Source organism: Schistocerca piceifrons, chromosome 6 (assembly GCF_021461385.2).
Source record: "Schistocerca piceifrons isolate TAMUIC-IGC-003096 chromosome 6, iqSchPice1.1, whole genome shotgun sequence".
In the NCBI taxonomy this organism is placed as follows: Eukaryota; Metazoa; Arthropoda; class Insecta; order Orthoptera; family Acrididae; genus Schistocerca; species Schistocerca piceifrons.
The window spans coordinates 113,187,932-113,207,074 of NC_060143.1; the positions used below are offsets into that span (position 1 = coordinate 113,187,932).

Here is a 19,143-nt window from a genome sequence, read left to right on the forward strand (position 1 = left end):
GCAAACTCATCCTTGTTCTCTTCGAACCATGCACGTACGCTGTGAGCTGTTACACACATTAATGGTAGATGCCATCATGGCGAGGAATAAAAAAAACTGTATGTAGGGGTGGACATGGTCCCCAAGAATAGATGCATTCTTGTGTTGATCTATTATGACTTCCAGAATTACGAGATCATCCAGGGAAGGTCACGAAAACATTTTCCAGACCATAACAGTCCCTCCACCGGCCCTGGCCCTTCCGACGACTGTTGGAGGAAGTATGCTTTCAGTCCGATGGAGCACGAAAGGTGATTCATCTGGAAAGGCCACTTGTCGCCACTCAATGGACGTCCAGCTGTGGTGCATAGCCAAGCGTCTTCTACGAAGTCTTATATGCAGCAACGTTATGCATAGGGCTACAAAATTTTTATTTTGAAGTGAACCTTCCTTTTACGAGGGCATATCTTTTACATGCGTGCACATACAACTATGGGAGGAGTGGAAGCCTTTTATAACTAAGTTTAGAGATCAAAGATTTCAATTAACTTTCACAAATGTTTAATGTGCTCTCTATTGGACGCACGAATATCACCCATAGTCAGCATCGTCCAACATTTATGCGATCATGCCTAAAGGTACAGCATTCACTGCTGTTGTTAATGGGTCGCAGTTCGCCCACGGGTGCTGCTAGGAGAGGCACGTACAGAGTCCTCCGCCATCTCCCTCCCACCTCCCACTGCCTGCAGAAAAAGACAATTTTCCGTTATCGCAACTGTGGAAAATGTCAGATCTCCAACATTTCCAGGGCATGATTCATGTAACATTGATGGGGCAAGTGGAGGAGATAGGGGAGACCCTACCGGAAATCTACGACCGGGACCAAGCCAAACTTTTACTTTCGATGCGAAATTTTCTATCTTCATTCATGTAGGAGATATGGCCTTGCGAAGTCGGATGAAACTTTTTTAAGTATCCTTAATAGTTACTGAAGACGAGTTCTCCCTTTTACCTCGATGGTTGCGCCAGCAGCCATAGCAAACGAGTTCGAGAGAGAGTGTACACCTTAATCACAATCTTGTCTTGTTCCTTCGTTCTTCCCAAATTCTCCTCGTACGCTTGCTGTATTTATTCTCTCTTGCCTTCTTCCGATGGTTTATTTTCTGTTCGCTTATTTATGTTTTTCTGTGTAAGTGTATATTTTTTGTGGTGTTTCTGACCCGTTCTCGATTGCTTAAGTTATCCTCTGTGTTTCCCATTCCTGTATCAATGATTCATTTTGTCTTATTTTTACTAGTGTTTGCCATCTAGACGATTCGGCTTGTGATCTCGTTTCTGTTCATCCTCAGGAATTGTCCTTAAAATTTCATCCTTCCTTTCCTAAAGCTATCTGCTGTTGTTTCTGTCTGTTGATCTCTCTCGACGGCCACTTTCTCCAAATTCCTTCACGAAAAGCTAGCTCGAACATTTTCCTCAGATTCTGCTTTCCTGATTTTCAGTATCTCTTATTTTTGTTTGACCATGAATCACTGCAGTTCCTCAGTAGAGTGCTTCTAGTAGAGCAACTTTGTTGTAATGCCATAGTTTTGCATTGATAGAGATAATTTTTTATTGTAATAACTGCAGGTGAGCTTAGATGCTTCATGTTATTTTGAGATTCTTTCTTGGTTGGCTATTGAGTTCAGTCTTGATGGTTGGATGATCTCTCCCCTATATTTAAAGTGCGTAACTTGTGACACTTTCTAGTAAATTATCTGCAGGCTTCCTTCCCGCGTATTGAGTTCTCTCGTAGGAGATTCGTAGGCCAGTTTTCTGTGACGTTTCGTGAAGCTTCTCCAGGCCAAGTTTGGACTCTGCTCTATTGTTTCTATGAAATGGAGATTTTCTGACAAAGCCAGACTTCAGGTGTATATCATAATTGAAATTTGTGTAACTTGATTTTCAACATCGTGGTCATCAGCGCCCGTACAATTTCCCAATCTTTCCAATTCCAGTCTCGTCACTTTCTAATTGATGATGAGATGATGAGGACAACACGAACACCCAGTCCCCGGGCGGAGAAAATCCCCGACCCGGCCCTACGTTTTAATTCGGCACAGCAAACAACGTTTTCGCCGACCGCGATAGTTAAATTGGTACAGCAGGCAGCCACATTCTACGGTGTTCAGCCGCCCTCTGCTTCATTCTCGACGTACTGTTTTGACAGGAGGGGACGATCGGGCACGACCTGGTGGTGAAGCCGGTGCCGGCGGCGGTGCGGCAGCACCTAGGCCCTTCCGTCGACGACGACGAGATGTTCCTGGACGCCGAAGGCGAGGACCTGGAGGACGACGTGGCCGTCACGTCGGGCTTCCCGCTGGGCATCAACGCCACCGCAGACCGCTCCCCGCGCGCTGCCCGCGAGCTCGCAGCCGCCGGCGTCCACCCGCACATCGTGTACCGACGCGCCGGAGGCCACCACCGCGACGACCTCTCTGACTACGGTAAGCTGCCGCAGCTGAGGGAACGAAGATTAGGCTTTGACGTTTCTTCGGCAACGACGTCATTAGCGGCGGAGCAAAAGCTCGGATTACGAAAGGATGAGGAAGGAAATCGGCCGTGCCGTTTCAAAGGAACCACCCGGCATTTGATTTGAGCGATATAGGCAAATCACAACAAAACCTTAAGCTGGAGGACTGGGCAGGGAATCTGAACCGTCGTCCTCCCGAAAGCAAATCCAGTGTGATAAACACTGTGCCAACTCGCTCGGTAAGTGACCGAGGAGGATTCTCAGGTACACTGTGGCCCACCATTAAAGGAAAACAAGGTACAGTGTTTCTCCCTCCTACCAGCAACACCACCACACTTCTTCCCGTGATCAGATACACCGAAGTGCCAAAGAAACTGGTATGGGCATGCGTATTCAAATACAGACATATGTACAGGGTGTTACAAAAAGGTACGGCCAAACTTTCAGGAAACATTCCTCACACACAGAGAAAGAAAATATGTTATGTGGACATGTGTCCGGAAACGCTTACTTTCCATGTTAGAACTCATTTTATTACTTCTCTTCAAATCACATTAATCATGGAATGGAAACTCACAGCAACAGAATGTATCAGCATGACTTCAAACACTTTGTTACAGGAAATGTTCAAAATGCCCTCCGTTACCGAGGATACATGCATCCACCCTCCGTCGCATGGAATCCCTGATGCGCTGATGCAGCCCTGGAGAATGATGTGTTGTATCACAGGCGTCTACAATACGAGCACGAAGAGTCTCTACATTTGGTACCGGGGTTGCGTAGACAAGAGCTTTCAAATGCCCCCATAAATGAAAGTCAAGAGGGTTGAGGTCAGGAGAGCGTGGAGGCCATGGAATTGGTCCGCCTCTACCAATCCATCGGTCACCGAATCTGTTGTTGAGAAGCGTACGAACACTTCGACTGAAATGTGCAGGAGTTCCAACGTGCATGAACCACATGTTGTGTCGTACTTGTAAAGGCACAAGTTGTAGCAGCACAGGTAGAGTATCCCGTATCAAACCATGATAACGTGCTCCATTGAGCATAGGTGGAAGAACATGGGGCCCAATCAAGACATCACCAACAATGCCTGCCCAAACGTTCACAGAAAATCTGTGTTGATGACGTGATTGCACAATTGCGTGCGGATTCTCGCCAGCCCACACATGTTGATCGTGAAAATTTAAAATTTGATCACATTGGAATGAAGCCTCATCCATAAAGAGAACATTTGCACTGAAATGAGGATTGACACATTGTTGGACGAACCATTCGCAGAAGTGTACCGGTGGAGGCCAATCAGCTGCTGATAGTGCCTGCACGCGCTGTACGTGGTACGGAAACAATTGATTCTCCCGTAGCACTCTCCATACAGTGACGTGGTCAACGTTACCTTGTACAGCAGCAACTTCTCTGACGCTGACATTAGGGTTATCGTCGACTGCACGAAGAATTGCCTCGACCATTGCAGGTGTCCTCGTCGTTCTAGGTCTTCCCCAGTCGCGAGTCATAGGCTGGAATATTCCGTGCTCCCTAAGACGCGATCAATTGCTTCGAACGTCTTCCTGTCGCGACACCTACGTTATGGAAATCTGTCTCGATACAAACGTATCGCGCCATGGCTATTGCCCCGTGTTAATCCATACATCAAATGGTCATCTGCCAACTCCGCATTTGTAAACATTGCACTGACTGCAAAACCACGTTCGTGATTAACACTAACCTGTTGATGCTACGTACTGATGCGCTTGATGCTAGTACTGTAGAGCAATGAGTCGCATGTCAACACAAGCACCGAAGTCAACATTACCTTCCTTCAATTGTGCCAACTGGTGGTGAATCGAGGAAGTACAGTACATACTGACGAAACTAAAATGAGCTCTAAGATGGAAATTAAGCGTTTCCGGACACATGTCCACATAACATCTTTTCTTTATTTGTGTGTGAGGAATGTTTCCTGAAAGTTTGGCCGTACCTTTTTGTAACACCCTGTATAAGACAAGTGTCTGGCGCAGTTGTTAGATTGGTCATCGCTGCTACGATGGCAGATTATCAACACTTAAGTGTTTTTGAACGTGGTGCTATAGTCTGCGCACGAGCGATGGGACACAGATCCTCCGAGATAGAGATAAAGTGGAGATTTTCCCGTACAACCATTCCACGAGTGTGACGTGAATATCAGGAATCCGGTAAAACATCAAAACTCCGACATCGCTGCGGCCGGAAAAAGATCCTGCAAGAACGCGACCGACGACGACTGTACAGAATCGTTGAACGTGACACAAGTGAAACACTTCCGCAAATTGCTGCAGATTTTAATGCTGGGCTATCAACAAGTGTCAGCGTGCGAATCATTCAATGACACATCTTCGATATGGGCTTTCGGAGCCGAAGGCCCACTCGTGTACCTTTGATGACTGCACGACACAAAGCTTTACGCCTCGCCTGGGCCCGTCAACACCGACATTGGATTGTTGATGACTGGAAACACGTTGCCTGGTCGGACGAGTCTCGTTTCAAATTGTATCTAGCGTATGGAGTCACGGGTGTGGAGACAACCTCATGAATCCAGTGGACCCTGCACGTCAGCAGGGGATTGTTCAAGCTGGTGGAGGCTCTGTAATGGTGTGGAGCGTGAGTAGTAGGGTTGATATCAAATTGATATGAAATTAATTAAATTGATCAATTAAGCATCCCTGCCCCCGCCCAGCACCACCCACTCCCGCCCCTGACCATGCCCACCCCCGCTCTCAGATGACGTCACGTGTTTTCTCAGCTACACGTATGTCCCATCCCCTGCTCCCCCTCCCCACTCCACCAACCCCCTCCCCTCAACCTACCCTATTTGGTGGGAATTTCTTTGTCCCAGGGCTGTGCTGACATCCCACCCCACCTGGGAATTGGGGGGAAATTAAAATTGGCGGTATCCTTTCCGGGACTTGAACCCTGGTCCACCTGGGTATAAAGCTCAAGTGTACCCCCCCCCCCCCCCCCCTAACACAATTAAACCACCAGAGGCGCTTGGAATTGACGGGAAATGAAAAAATGGCCTTGCCCTTTTTGGGACTCGAACCCTGATTCTTCTGGATGGGAAGCCCAAGTGCACCCCCTAACACATGGAAACTGTCCAGATGCGGGAGAGGAAGGTTAGGTTAGTGAACTTTATTTAGTTTGGCCGCGAAACTGACGCAGAGATCGATCGTAATTACGTAATTAATTACAAAGATCTGGTCTAATTACACAACCACGTGCATAGCGCTACACAACACGGCTTAAAATCCCAATACAACTCAAAAACTGACGCTACCATATAACTGGTGTTACCCTGCTGGGAAAAACTTTCGCAATACCACTCGAAACTGACGCAAATATCGATCCTTAATACGTAATTAATCACAAAGATCGGGCCTACTTGCAGCACGTATGCTCTGTTTTTCTTACGTCTGTATCCGTGCATTGGTCGCAGAAGGCTCCCATGACGTTTCCGCTGGTGGATCCAACTTCGAATATAGAACACATCTCCTGACGTAAAGCGTGATTGATCCACCTTCGAGCCCAATTCCGCATGTGACGTCTTGTGGATCCGCATCCCATATAATGCGCGACGGATCCACCTTAAAATCCTGTTCCGGACGTGGTATATTGTTGATCGGCATCCCATCACTCCAGATATAGCGCTCGGCGGATTCACACGCAAACGCTTACTCGGGTCAACTGTGGGACCTGGGAGCCATTCGCGGCCCATGCACACATACAGACATACAGAAAACAGAGCAAACGTGCTGCAACTGTAGAATATGCGGTTGGAGGTGACTGGTTGCATTCGAGTACAGTGCTATACTATGCCTCCCGACCAGAAAAAAACAGTGCGTTTGAGCTAGGTGTTGGCAGCTGTACTACATTTACAAGCAATTTTGGAACACGGAACGATAAGTGACGTCGTGATCGCATGGATAGAAGCACATAAAATCAATAAAATTACGGAAAATACGTATAAATTAAGTGAAAATACACCGAAATGCGGGGAAATTGGGGGAGTATTTGCATGTCTTCTGATTGGTGCAGAACAGTTCTTGTACATGGGACCGAGTCTACGACAGTAAGAGGAATGCGGGAAAACGGCGAGATGGAAGCATCGGAAAGCGGGGATACAATCTTTTATTTTTCGTCGAGGCAGCATTCTAATGTATGCCTATTGAGGTAATAGTGAGACGCGCGAGTTGACTGCTGTCTTCGATGCTTTTCTGGGAAAAAGAGAACCATCTGCCTCTAAACTTACTTGCATATGCGTTAAAGGATGACAGAGAGTGGATGGAGTGATAGGGTGAGATGGAGCTGTAACGAGGTAGGATTTAATGGGAGACTGATGATGCATTCTAGAGAGAGAGGGACATGTTGCTGCATGTCTTTTGACCATATTTTTCCGTTCCTCTGTCGGGATGCACCGGTTGTATGGCACAACCTGCTTTCGACTCGCTTACAACCGCGTGTTCTGTGCGTGACGCAGAGCACTGTCTACTCGCGATCGTTAACAGCAAACCTCTCTGTCATCAGAGGACTTCCATCCTGTTTCGACGCAGTCCTCTAGACGAACGAAGATTTATGCGACGTGCACCATTCCCCTGCCGCATCTTGGGCATAAAAACGAGTCTTCAGTATCGTAACTACGGTGATTCTAAGTTAGCGATAGGTGTTTTTGAGGTACTACAATCATCTTCTTGACAATGTCGTGTTTCTGAGTTAGTGGAAGACTAACGAGTAATTTCACGTGTCAAATACCGCTGCTACGCGTTTGTCCCTTTCTTTGTAAGAGGCATTGCCCGTTACTAACGGTCTTTTGATATAGGACTGATGCAAGCATAGTATAATCTCTGAACCGTGATCGGATGTATTTTACATGTATCACAAGGAATCGATGTTTTAAGGAAATAGTTTTTCATTTTTACAGTTTATCACCATAGTTTATTGTAGAGAAACCTGCATGGAGGATGTATGTCATAGGCTGGGAATATATTTCTTACACTGGGATAGTAACAGCGTTGCATTCCATACGACTAATAGGTCGGAAACCGCAACGATCTAACATTATAGTGTGTTTTAAGTGCAGAACATTGTAGCCTTAGGAGTGCATGTGTTTATGTTCACTCTTACCAATACCTTCTTGGTACTGACCCAAGACACAAGAAAAATACTTTAGAATTGCTAGCGCAGTTGATTTATGTAAAACGCAGCAAATACCGTCCGTCTGGAGCTCCATCATGCACAAAAACCACTCGTTTCTTGTTCTTAACCGTCTGTTACATCATCACAGTTTCATATCTACTGTACAGCGATAAGAGGTGCTAACCTCCTCGACATTCGCGCATCTGGAGGCATCTTGTGCTCTTGGATGGGTGCGCGACAGCAGTTACAACCTCGGTTCACACTGTTCCTACACGAAACATGGAATGTAGCGGTCTACTTCTGGTCAGCTGCATGGAGCGTTGGTCAAAGACAATGTGAGGAGATCTTTCGGTCTCTAATTTTATCCTAAGAATGCGAGAATGCCCTGTGACTCCCATCCACATAGAGAAGGGTCGTAAGTTACGCATTTTGATCGGAGTGCTAGAGATAGTAGGTCGCTGACTGGTATACTTTGAAGTATATGTTCGTTATTGTATCAATATACAGAAACCCAGGTGTAGAGGCAACAAAATTATTTTTACCAAAGTTGATGGATCTTTTGCAGAAAGTTAGCAATGAGAAAAAGAGAAGGGTTTGAATAACCGCTAATTTCAATATAAATTTATCATATGAAACCAGTGACTGGCAACCTTCATGAAAGCCACAAGAGAAAATGAAAATACAGGAACCTGCATTGATAATATTTTAACTAATTATAATTTGATGATGCAAGGAAGCTATGTGTAGACTTACGGCTTTCAGACCATTCTGCTCTATTTATTGAAATAACTACTGCAAATGAACCAAACACTACAAAAAATTTTAGCAAAAGACATTTTACTGTTGAAACTTTACAACTGTCCTGCTCTAAATTAGAAGATGTGAAGTGGTAAGTTGAAAATTATATTCCAATACCTGTGGATTTTAATATATTTTTAGAAAAAAATTTACGTGTATTTAATTATATATTTCCACTTAGAGTACACCACACATAAATGTCAAATACGCTAAACTGGATCACAGCTAAAATAAAAATATCCAGTAAGAGAAAAAGGCAACTACAAAAGGAACTGAAATACAGCAAAGACCCTATTTTCATTAATAATGTCAAACAGTATACAACTGTATTTAAAAGGGTAGCGAAAAAGCAAAAGAAATGGTTATTAACTATTACATCTTGACCAATAGATAAAAACCAAAGGCAGCATGGTCTGTTGTAAAATCATAACTGTGAATTACAACTGACAGCAAAGATATTTCCAAAATTAAGATGGGAAATGAAAGTGTAACAAATCCTGCTCAAACGTTAGAATCATTCAATAATTTTTTATAAATGTAGTGAAATTAGATGTAGATGCAGATTCTAATACAGAAAAAGTACATTTAGGTCAGAAGGCAGATGAATACTTTAACGAATTCGAGAAAATTTCAGCCAAAGATGTAGAGAAAACTATATTACAACCGAAAAAAAAAAAATTTTGCAAGGTGAGATGGTGTGCCTACCAAAGCAGTTAAAACAGCTGTCAGGATAATTACTCACCCCTTTTACTCAATAATTAATAAATCACTTGAAGAAGGTCACTTCCCAGATCCCTTAAAGTATGCACCTTTGCTTAAAACAGACTCAAGAGAAGATGTGGGGAACTACTGCCCAATCTCTATTCTTCCAATATTTTCAAAAATATTTGAAAAAGTGGTGGTAATGCAAATTTTTAAAAAAACATAGAAAGAGCAGACGTAACTTCAGATAATTTATATAGCTTTCAAAAAAGCAAAAGCACATTAGACAAATAGGGAAAAGTTGCAGAATTATTCTGCAACTCACAAAAGAATTTGATTATGTAAAAAAATCACTTGCTCCCATATAAAATGGAATGATATGGAATTGAGGATTGAGCTTTATAGGGGTTTAGGTCATATTTCACAAACAGAAAACAAAGGGTAGTTATATCATCCATCATGGGAAATTTCCTCTCTGGATGCATGCTTACTTAACAAGGCCTTCCACAACATTCAATTCTGGCTCCAATTTTATTTCTGTTTTATATAAATGACTTGCTCTTCAGCATAAATTTAAACTCAGTTTTATTTGGTGATGCTACTTCTGCCCTTGTCGAAAGCAATGGTTTGGAAGAAATTCCCTCAACTATCACAAATCTCTTCGACAGTTTAGAAAACTGGTTCCAACTACATGGACTGAACTTGAATATTGGAAAGACACATTTACTGTAGTTTAAACCCAAAAACTCTAAGACAAATGAAACCCACATTAATCATAGAAACTAAGAACTGAAAGAAGGAGGCTGTGTTCAGTTTTTAGGAATGCATCTAGACCATAATTTATCATGGTCTTCACATACAAAGTGTGGTACTCAGCAAATAAATTAAACAACGTGACTTTTTCAATGACGATTATATCATATTCAGCTAGCATGGAGACAAGAACAATAGTTTACCATAGCTATTTTGAGTTAATTATAAGGTATGGCATTATTTTTTGGGATAACAGAAGCAAAACGATTAGAATATTAAATTTACAATTCAGTTGTTAGAAATATGTGTAATGCAAAACCAAAAGCATACAGTCCCTGACTGTTAAGAAATTTAAAAATATTAAGTGCCCTCTTTTTGTACATTTATAACTGATTATTTTTGTTGGCAACAAACATAACTTACTCATAGACAACGATTTTAAATATTAGTACAGCGCTAGGAACAAGGGGAATTTCATGCTGGCCATGGATTAAAGCCATGTGCACAAACCCCAGAATACAAGGGCATGAGAATTTACAATATTTTAAAAAAGAAACGAATCACAGCATCTATAGGCAAATGAAACAAAAGCTACGGAAATTGTTAGTACATAAGTGCTATTATTCTTGAGTAGAATTTCTGAATGATGTGAAAATCTCAACGAGAACGACCATCAGTACATGGGTTCTTTCTACAAATTTTTGTCCATGTCATTTTATTCCCGTCTCGTTCTCAGACAATGATGCGCTATCTTTGGCAGCCTTTTTGCCTGTGTTACTAAATAAAGAAAAGAGGAAAATTGGTATGATGAGGAAAGAGTGGTTAAAGAAACGAAATCCGAACTAACTCATTCAATGAACTGAAGATATATGCTCGTGATTGGTATAGTTATCTCAGGATGAATGAAGTGTATTTGAACCTTCTGTCACCTGTTTACGCCTTTGGAAAACAGGATACAGTCACGAAGGAGGCTATACACAACGTGAAAGACTAACCGGAACACTGCGATTTCTCGCGACAGGAAGAAGTTATGAATACCCTTCCGTAATTCGTTCGCTTTAACTTTTTTATCACTGTTTTTCTGGTTGCTGCACAACCTAACACTTTGCCGTTCACAAGAAGTAGGTTTCTTTCTTTTGTCGTGATATGTATTACTTGTTACATCACATAAACTAGGATGCCTTTCCTAGATAGGCTACGAATAAGATCCTCCAACAATTCGCGGATGATATTTCTGAATCAGTCGCGGTGATTACGGAAACACGTTACGGTACTCACTTTCGGATACTACCTCAGAACTAAAGAATTTTTGCACAAACATCCGTAGTCCCTGTACACATGTTCAAGCATGCATACGCTTCAATGCTAGCGTAGTCGAAATTCGATCAAATATCAAAAGTGCATACTCCTGATACTTGCGCAAATTTAGCCTACATATGCTAAAGGGTGCTGGTCAAGCATGCTGTTGGCGTGTATACTAATGTGTAGCCACCTGTGATACAGATACATCTTCTGACCCTTTTCATTGTTGATGAAATTATTGAATGGTCAGTTTAAGAAACGCATTTCGCTGAGCTGATATTTATGTTACCAGTGCCAAGGTAAATATTTTCAAGAAATTCACAACACAAAAATATCCGCCGCTCATAGCCTGGTGCAAAAATATATACGTATTGTGCTAACACTAAAAAGAACGATTCTTGTGGGAGTGATGCTCACCGTTTTACAATAGTTCCGAGCATCATGTCGTTTCCTCTTGCAAATAACGCTTATCCTTTTATACCAGATAGATTTCTTTAAATATTATCAGTAAATTTGTTGCTAGATACATTAATGGAGGACTCAACTGCACGGAGGCGATGAAACAAAATTAGTTAATAGCATAGTCACATATCTATTATTATCCCAATGAAATTATTTTGGTGTCAAAGATAAGGTTTATCCTAATTAATTGCACCACTTTTTTTTTTTTTTTACAGTGCATTGCATGTATAATACCATGTAAGTTGTGGAACAAAAATATTAAATTGCACACAGAGAAGCAAAGCAAATAAACAAAAAACTAAGCGTTTTGCAAAATCTGTATATCAGACTATCAGCCCTTTTTGTCGGTAGGGTACGTCCAAGTTTTATCGCAAATTGTAAAATGCATACAGTGGAAACCTCAGAAAGTGAATTGAACAATGAATCTTATATTAGCTGGAATTGATTAGAAAACTGGGAGAACAAAATCAAATTCATAATTAAAACTTATAAGATTGTAAAAAAAAGTAGTATTGAGGAATAGCTTCCTCAAAACCGGACTGTTCCCATCGTCGTTGGTGTATTGCTACAATTCTGAAATACGGCATCACTGTGAATAAGCTTCAGCGTACAGTGTCGACATACTGATCAACACTAAAGAAAAGAAATATAAATTTTGTTGTATAACGTATGTGCTTTAAAAATAACTATCGGTATTTAATGTTATGAAAATGAGTATGTTCCTTCATTTGAGACTGAAAATTGATATTTGTTGTCAGGACTACGGGACCAAACTGCTGAGGTCATCGGTCCCTAGGCTTACGCACTACATAATCTAACTTAAACTAACAACCACACACACACACACACCCATGCCCGAGGGAGGACTGGAACATCCGACTGGGAGGGGTCGCGCGAACCGTAGCACGGAGCCTGAGACCGCGCGTCTTCTATCATTTACTTCTGCTGTTAAATAAAAGCACTTTCTGTTACTTTAAAACAACTACGATTCATATTTTTGAAATAGAACAATATTTCATAACTGGAGAAACATTTTTTGCTTGCTTACACAAACTGCCTGTAGAATTCACTCTTAAACACCACACAAACAATTGCTTGGCGGAGAAAATCCAATGTCAATGATAGGTTTAGGTGAGGTAGGCCTAATATCCAATTAAAGGTAAGGAAAGTGCAAGTTTTCTGTTGCAATACATTCCAGACTTAATTACAAAATGAAGCTTTCCAAGTGCAATGGGAACAAATTCTGCAGGAATTGCAAACAGTGTGAGCCAATAGGATGTATGTCTACGGTAGAAGAACCAATGAATTAGCTATCAATGATGTTGCACCACTTATGACATGGAGATGTAGATATGAGCTTCTTCCTGTGATGAGTAGAAGTAAAGCTGTCATCAGGTCAAAGACTGGTTTGAATACCTCAGTCATTTACTAAGTATAGTGCTGCTGGAGGTGGTATACCATTGCTTTTCTCTGACATTTTAACTGACTTGCCCAGTCAGTAATAGAAGGACGTACAGTTTAATGTGAACTCAGATGTATGGTACAAGTTGGTTAGCATTTTTCTCATTAACAAGCATTGCTGGAGGCGAATGAAATGTTAAGTGGCAGAAAAGAATCCCATGATTGAACATGGGACCACTATGATACTACATGTGCTGGTGGTGATAGACTTATAGAGAACAAGGCTTGCTCATGTTTCATTCATCACACTCATGCATCAAACACTCAGAATTTGTTAAAATTTTGTCTTTTTCCATGTTGCCAGTTTCATCTCTTGTTAAATTCAGAGTATTGAATAAACAATGGTCTAACTGATTTATGAAACATTTTACATATTTATTAGTTCATTTTTATATAACTTAGTTCTTCATCTGCAAAGAATTTATATAGTAACAACAGTTTGGAAAGGACAGATTGCTACTCACCACATAGAGGAGGCATTGAGTCATAGACAGACACAGTGAAAAAGAATGTTAAAAATGTCAGATTTTGGATTATGTTCTCGATATGGCCATTGTCGTCTACAGGCACTAACGAAACTGGAGCAGATTGTTGTTGTTTACACCAGATAAACAAACATGAAAAGATCAAAAGTATGTAGAAAGACATGGACAGCAACTAAAATTTGGCAGTTCTTGCTCTTTTGCCCTCAGCTTTTTTGTTTTCTTCATTTGTTTTAATTTTTTTGTGTCCTAGGCAGCAGTGGATCTCAAAAACAATGAGAACAAAACCCTTTGTAGTTGGAAATAACTCTATTAGTTAAATCAGTTTAGTTAGTGCTGCTCCTCTATTATACACATCTTGGATTTTTCACCTCCTGGCTGAGTTTGTTACAAGACCCTGAAGTAGCAGGGCAAGAAAACGGGTGAACAGTCAACTGTTTCAGAGACAAAGCTACTACTGTATCATAGTTCAGCTGTCAGAGTTTTGTGTCACACTAGCTTCATGGTGCTGGAAGAAGTTGGGTTGGTTTTACAACAAGTATCTTGACATTACTCTACATAGCAGTCCAGTAAGCTGAACTTTACCTGATGTGGGCCTACTGGTACTTCTTATTTACGAAGTGAACTTTCTCATATCACTTGATGTCACTCAGCTCTCATGAAATGTCTCATGTGATTGTGTTAAGTGATGAATTTATACCAGCCATCTTCAGTGAATCCTAACCTTTTTTACCATTGGATCCATACTGTATCCCTGATCCTTCTTTAAGTATGTGGAACAAGGCAAAAAGTGTTTCATTTAGTTTATGCGATATACAATGTTTCGCAAAAAGCTCACAGTTCAGTCAGTCAAAAATATATGTATATATTTGGACATAGCACTGGTTAGTTTTTCTGGGATTTCATGTTAATCTGTAAATGCCCTAGATTTCTGGGAGAACTGGTTTGTATGTCACAGGAGAATAAGTGCTTACACCTTCCATCAAGTAAGGCACTGTGATGTCCAACTCTCACTAGTCCGGCCCTTTGTAGTCCGGCCCTTTGTAGTCTGGCCTCTCAGTAGTCTGGCCAACAACCAGCTTCTGTTCACTCAAGCAGAAATGACACATGCAATAATGAATTTTAATGTGTAACAATGAAGTTAGTTAATTACAATGTTAAACAATGTACACATGTTCAAAATTGTGGCTTCGGTTCAGTATCATGGCTTCCAAAAGGAAACATGTCATGCTAGATCTCAAGCAGTAACTTGAAATTAGAGATATGTTGAATTCTACATCTACATATACATAAGTTGAATTGAGGTTCTTGACATCAAGCCATTGCTGCTGAGTTCAGTGTTGGATGAGCAATTTATGACCAAACTTTATGAGACAAAGAGATAATCAAAAGCATACAGGAAAGTTATCATGAAAGTGATGAAGAAGAGGACACAGGAGGAGAGAACATGAAGATATCTCTCACACTGCTAGTGCTGAAGCTGCAGATATCTTCCTGGAATACATTATGCAACAATCAGAAACACACAGTACCAACGTAATGCTCGTAAAGCAGATGTCTGATGAAGCATACTGCCATTGTGTATCATCATATCAAAACTAAAAATTTGGGACATGTTTCATAGTGTGTGTTACTACTATATGTGTACACACCCAAGACAAAGTCTTCTGTGAAAATGAATGTGTCTTTGGTTTTCATAAGGTTTAATCCCTATATGTCTATGCTAATTTTAAGACACTTTCAATAATCCGACATTTCCGCTGACACAGCATAAATATATGCAAGGAATGGCCAAATTAGTGAGAGTTTAGTATAATTCATTTACTTTCACTCAAAATATGACATTTAACTTATTAAGACTTGCACAGGTATTTACATTTAATCCATCAACACATTACAGAAGCTCCACGATTTAAAAACTTTTTCTCCAATTTGTTGCAGCATTTATGGAGCCTGATCGACTGGCAAAACGATACCATAGGCGCACGACACGATCGGTCAGCAAGAGGGAAGCTCCTTATGTGATCTACCCAGAGATTCTAGTCATTGTAGACTATGATGGGTACAGGTGAGTTTCAAGTATTTAGTTCTTAACTCAAACTCTATAATGTCATGTGATGGCTGAATCAAGTTTTCAGAGCCCCTTCTGTTTCATTTGAGTTTTCATACTACAAAGCATCTCAGTAGCTTATCAATCGACCTAACAGTTTATGACAGTGAACAATTGGGTTCAGTTTTGAATCTGTTTTTTGTTTGTTGGAGGACTTCCATAGAGGGTGCTGAACCAAATTAAGATCTGTTTAAAGAAGAGGTAGTAGTTACAGTTTGGGAAAGTTGATACTAATGGCCAGGAGAGCAATGTGATAATTGTGTGCCCTTCCATACTAACATCCAGTGACACCGTAACCCCAGAGGGTGTCACAGGTCTGCTCTCTCTTTCTGACTTAATTGCCTTTTACTTCTTAAATATCTTGTACAAGAAGAATATGAGTCTGCCAGTCGCGTCAGTGCTTCTAGTTGCGAAAAATTTATGGATAAAAGAGATGATTCACTGAAAGGCAGAAGCGCTGCAACTTTGATAGGTACACCAACAAGAGGTACAGAGCTTTGCTAGCTTTCACAATGAACTTTGTTTTTCAAGCTTGTAGGGAAAACATGCACACAGACACACACCCCATCACTCACATGCACATGCCTGTCTCCCTACATTGTGCTCAGTCGACTGCCAGCGCTTTCCTGGAAAGAGTGGCTTCTGCCTTTCGGTGAGTCATCTCTTTTATTCATAAATAATTCATAGTTCTCAACCAGCGATTCTAGTTGGATATTAATTCTTGTACTGCTGACAGGGCTGTATTTATCCTATCATAATCAGCTAATGACTGAAGACATATGTAGTAATACTTGTCTAAAACCTCTTTCATAAAAGAACAAGCTGGAAGGGGTTTAGCTTAATAGTGAAGGACTATGCTTTTTAGGCAAAAATTGAAACTTTTTTTCAACATGGTTTAGTTTTAGGCCAATGCACTTTCTTCACTGCATAGATTCCCTCTCTGAAGTGCTATTATGAGAAGTTTTATAACACTAATCTACAACCTGAATAACCTCTTCATCTGATTAAAAAGTTTATCCAGCTACCAATTTCATTGAAATTGGGAATAGTAGAGACTCATGTGGTACCAAATCTGATGACCAGTATGAATTTTCCACCAACTTTTACTGTATCTCCCCCAGTTCTCCCATTGAAATAGCAGCTTTGTGGTTCTGATGAAATCCACTATGCTCTTTCTCAGGTATTTTTCATCCAGTTAGCCCAGAAGACTAGTACAGTATTTGCCGGCTATTGTTTTAACCTTTTCAAGGCAATCGGCAAGGAAAAGCACACAAAGCAACAAACTGGTGCACAAAATCATTTGGATTAGCTTTCAGAACGACCCAAGCTTTGTTAAGGAACTCAGTCGCACATTTGTTTTTAGTTAGCTTTCAACAAATGCAACTTGCGCATAGATTTCTCATAATGCATTCTTAAATGTAAAATCAAATGCACTCTTTTGTGATAATATACCTTTGGTTTTACCGCAGTCCGTGATTCACTTGTGTGGGGGAAAATAGATCAAGGTATATCACAATGAGATGGATAATCCCAGGAAAACTGTAACATTACAAGGTGACAGAATGGCTCACGAGGACTTACCCTTAGGAGATTAAATTCCGTACTGCTTTTAAACACATTTAAAAATAGAAAAACATTTCGTAACTTTCGGAATTATCATTTCCTTCCTTGGAGAGGAAAGCAGTACTGGAATTTCACCAACTGAAGTTAAGTACTGGCCAACCATTCTGTCTTCTTGAGAACCGAGTTGTAGTGTAATAAAAGGATGCTGAAGAGTAAGTGAACTCATAAGATAAGAAATGTGGAAGTTCTTCATAGGTTCAGGGAGGAAAGGAATATTTGGGCAAAAACCTAACATGATAGCATGTGATAAAACATCAGGTTATAACTTTTGTGTTAATAGAAGAAACTGTAGGCAAGACGTATTTGTGGAATATATAAACAAACAATTGAGGAGCGTCAGTGCTACTTGGAGATTAAAAAATTGGTAGAGGAGTGTAAATAGTGGTGGGCTGCATCAAAACAGTAAGGAGATCAAGGCCTTTTCCCTCTTCCCTTTCTTTAAGTAAAATCCTTATGCTGTCATCTATTTCATATATGAGTGTGTTTAAACACTGACTGTCCAATACCATATTGTGCATTTGTGAATGTTTTCATCTGTTGTTTCACTTTTGGAATCTCTGAGAAATAGTTGACTTTTAAGAAAAGTACAGCCATATTTATGCTGTCACTCATTCCTTAATTGCTGAAAATTTTGTTGGAGATCTTTGTAATCCCACACCAGCATTGGATGAACTTACATTCTCAATAGACATAAACCATTTGAACAAAACATGCACAACATAACTGCTTTTAAAAATTGCGCAAACAAGACCATTCTTCAAACCAAGACCACGTTTTACAGTGTACTCTCCCCTACGCTCTTCCCCTATGCTCTTCCCCTACGCGACTCGAGCAGGAAGTAGTAGCAAAACAGCTATTGCACAATATAACAAAAGAAAGTGCAGCTTTCACAAATCAGAAACTGTTTTGTTCTGTGTATAAGATGTTTATTTATAGTATTTGTACCCGCAGTGAGTACAGTAAATTATTTTTAATACTAGTGAAACATTTTAGTAAGTCACTTTGTTCAAAATCACATTTTTCTTCTTTTAGATCTTTCAGCTAAAACTGTTTTTGACTTTCAGTGGGCATATGATTTTTAAAATAATCATTATGTGAATTGCCATAACTATAGATAGGCTACTGCATATTTGCTCTTGCCCTAGCTTGTAGTCCTAATTTGCATTGATTATAAATACATTATTCAAAAACCAATTATTTCACAGGTTACATGGTGGCGATAATGTGCAGATTAAGAGATATTTCGTTTCTTTCTGGAATGGAGTAGATTTACGTTACAAATTACTGAAGGGACCAAAGATACGAATCAGCATTGCTGGAATTATTATATCTAGGGTAAGTGAGTACAGTTCTTCATTTATTTTCTTAAAGAAATACGTTGTGACAGTTCTGGGACTGTTAAGAAGACTAATTCAATGTTCTTCATTTATAATAATCATTATTTCTTTTCACATTGTGATGAGTATATTATATGAATATCCCACAGATATTCACTAGCATTTCATGTCTGACTATATAACAATAATATTTTACAATGTAATACTCTAAGAAATTAAAAATTTACATTAAAAATAACAGTTGCAAATAATTGGTCTAATATAGATGTAAAGATATCCTGTTGAAATAATTTTAATAATACTCATACACACTTCAGGTTTTTCATGTGAAGCAAACTAATGAAAAATAAAACTCATGAGCTCAGCAATTTTTAGAAGACCCCTTCTTAGTGCTGTGAGTGCACTGCTGTTAGTGGCTCTCACAGATTACACATTTGTTAATAAATAACAGATAATAAAATT

General features: G+C 40.3%; 1 protein-coding gene across 3 annotated transcripts in view; it reads left to right on the plus strand.

Annotated features, from left to right (window-relative positions):
• The window catches only part of LOC124802520 (A disintegrin and metalloproteinase with thrombospondin motifs 16), a 479,986-nt gene that overhangs the window by 394,048 nt on the left and 66,795 nt on the right, over positions 1-19,143 (plus strand). For all 3 annotated transcript variants that reach the window (XM_047263362.1, XM_047263361.1, XM_047263363.1), the window contains exons 6-8: positions 2,186-2,462; positions 15,553-15,679; positions 18,550-18,679. In XM_047263362.1, coding sequence (XP_047119318.1) covers positions 2,186-2,462; positions 15,553-15,679; positions 18,550-18,679 — 534 coding nt within the window. The remainder of the gene's footprint in view (positions 1-2,185; positions 2,463-15,552; positions 15,680-18,549; positions 18,680-19,143) is intronic.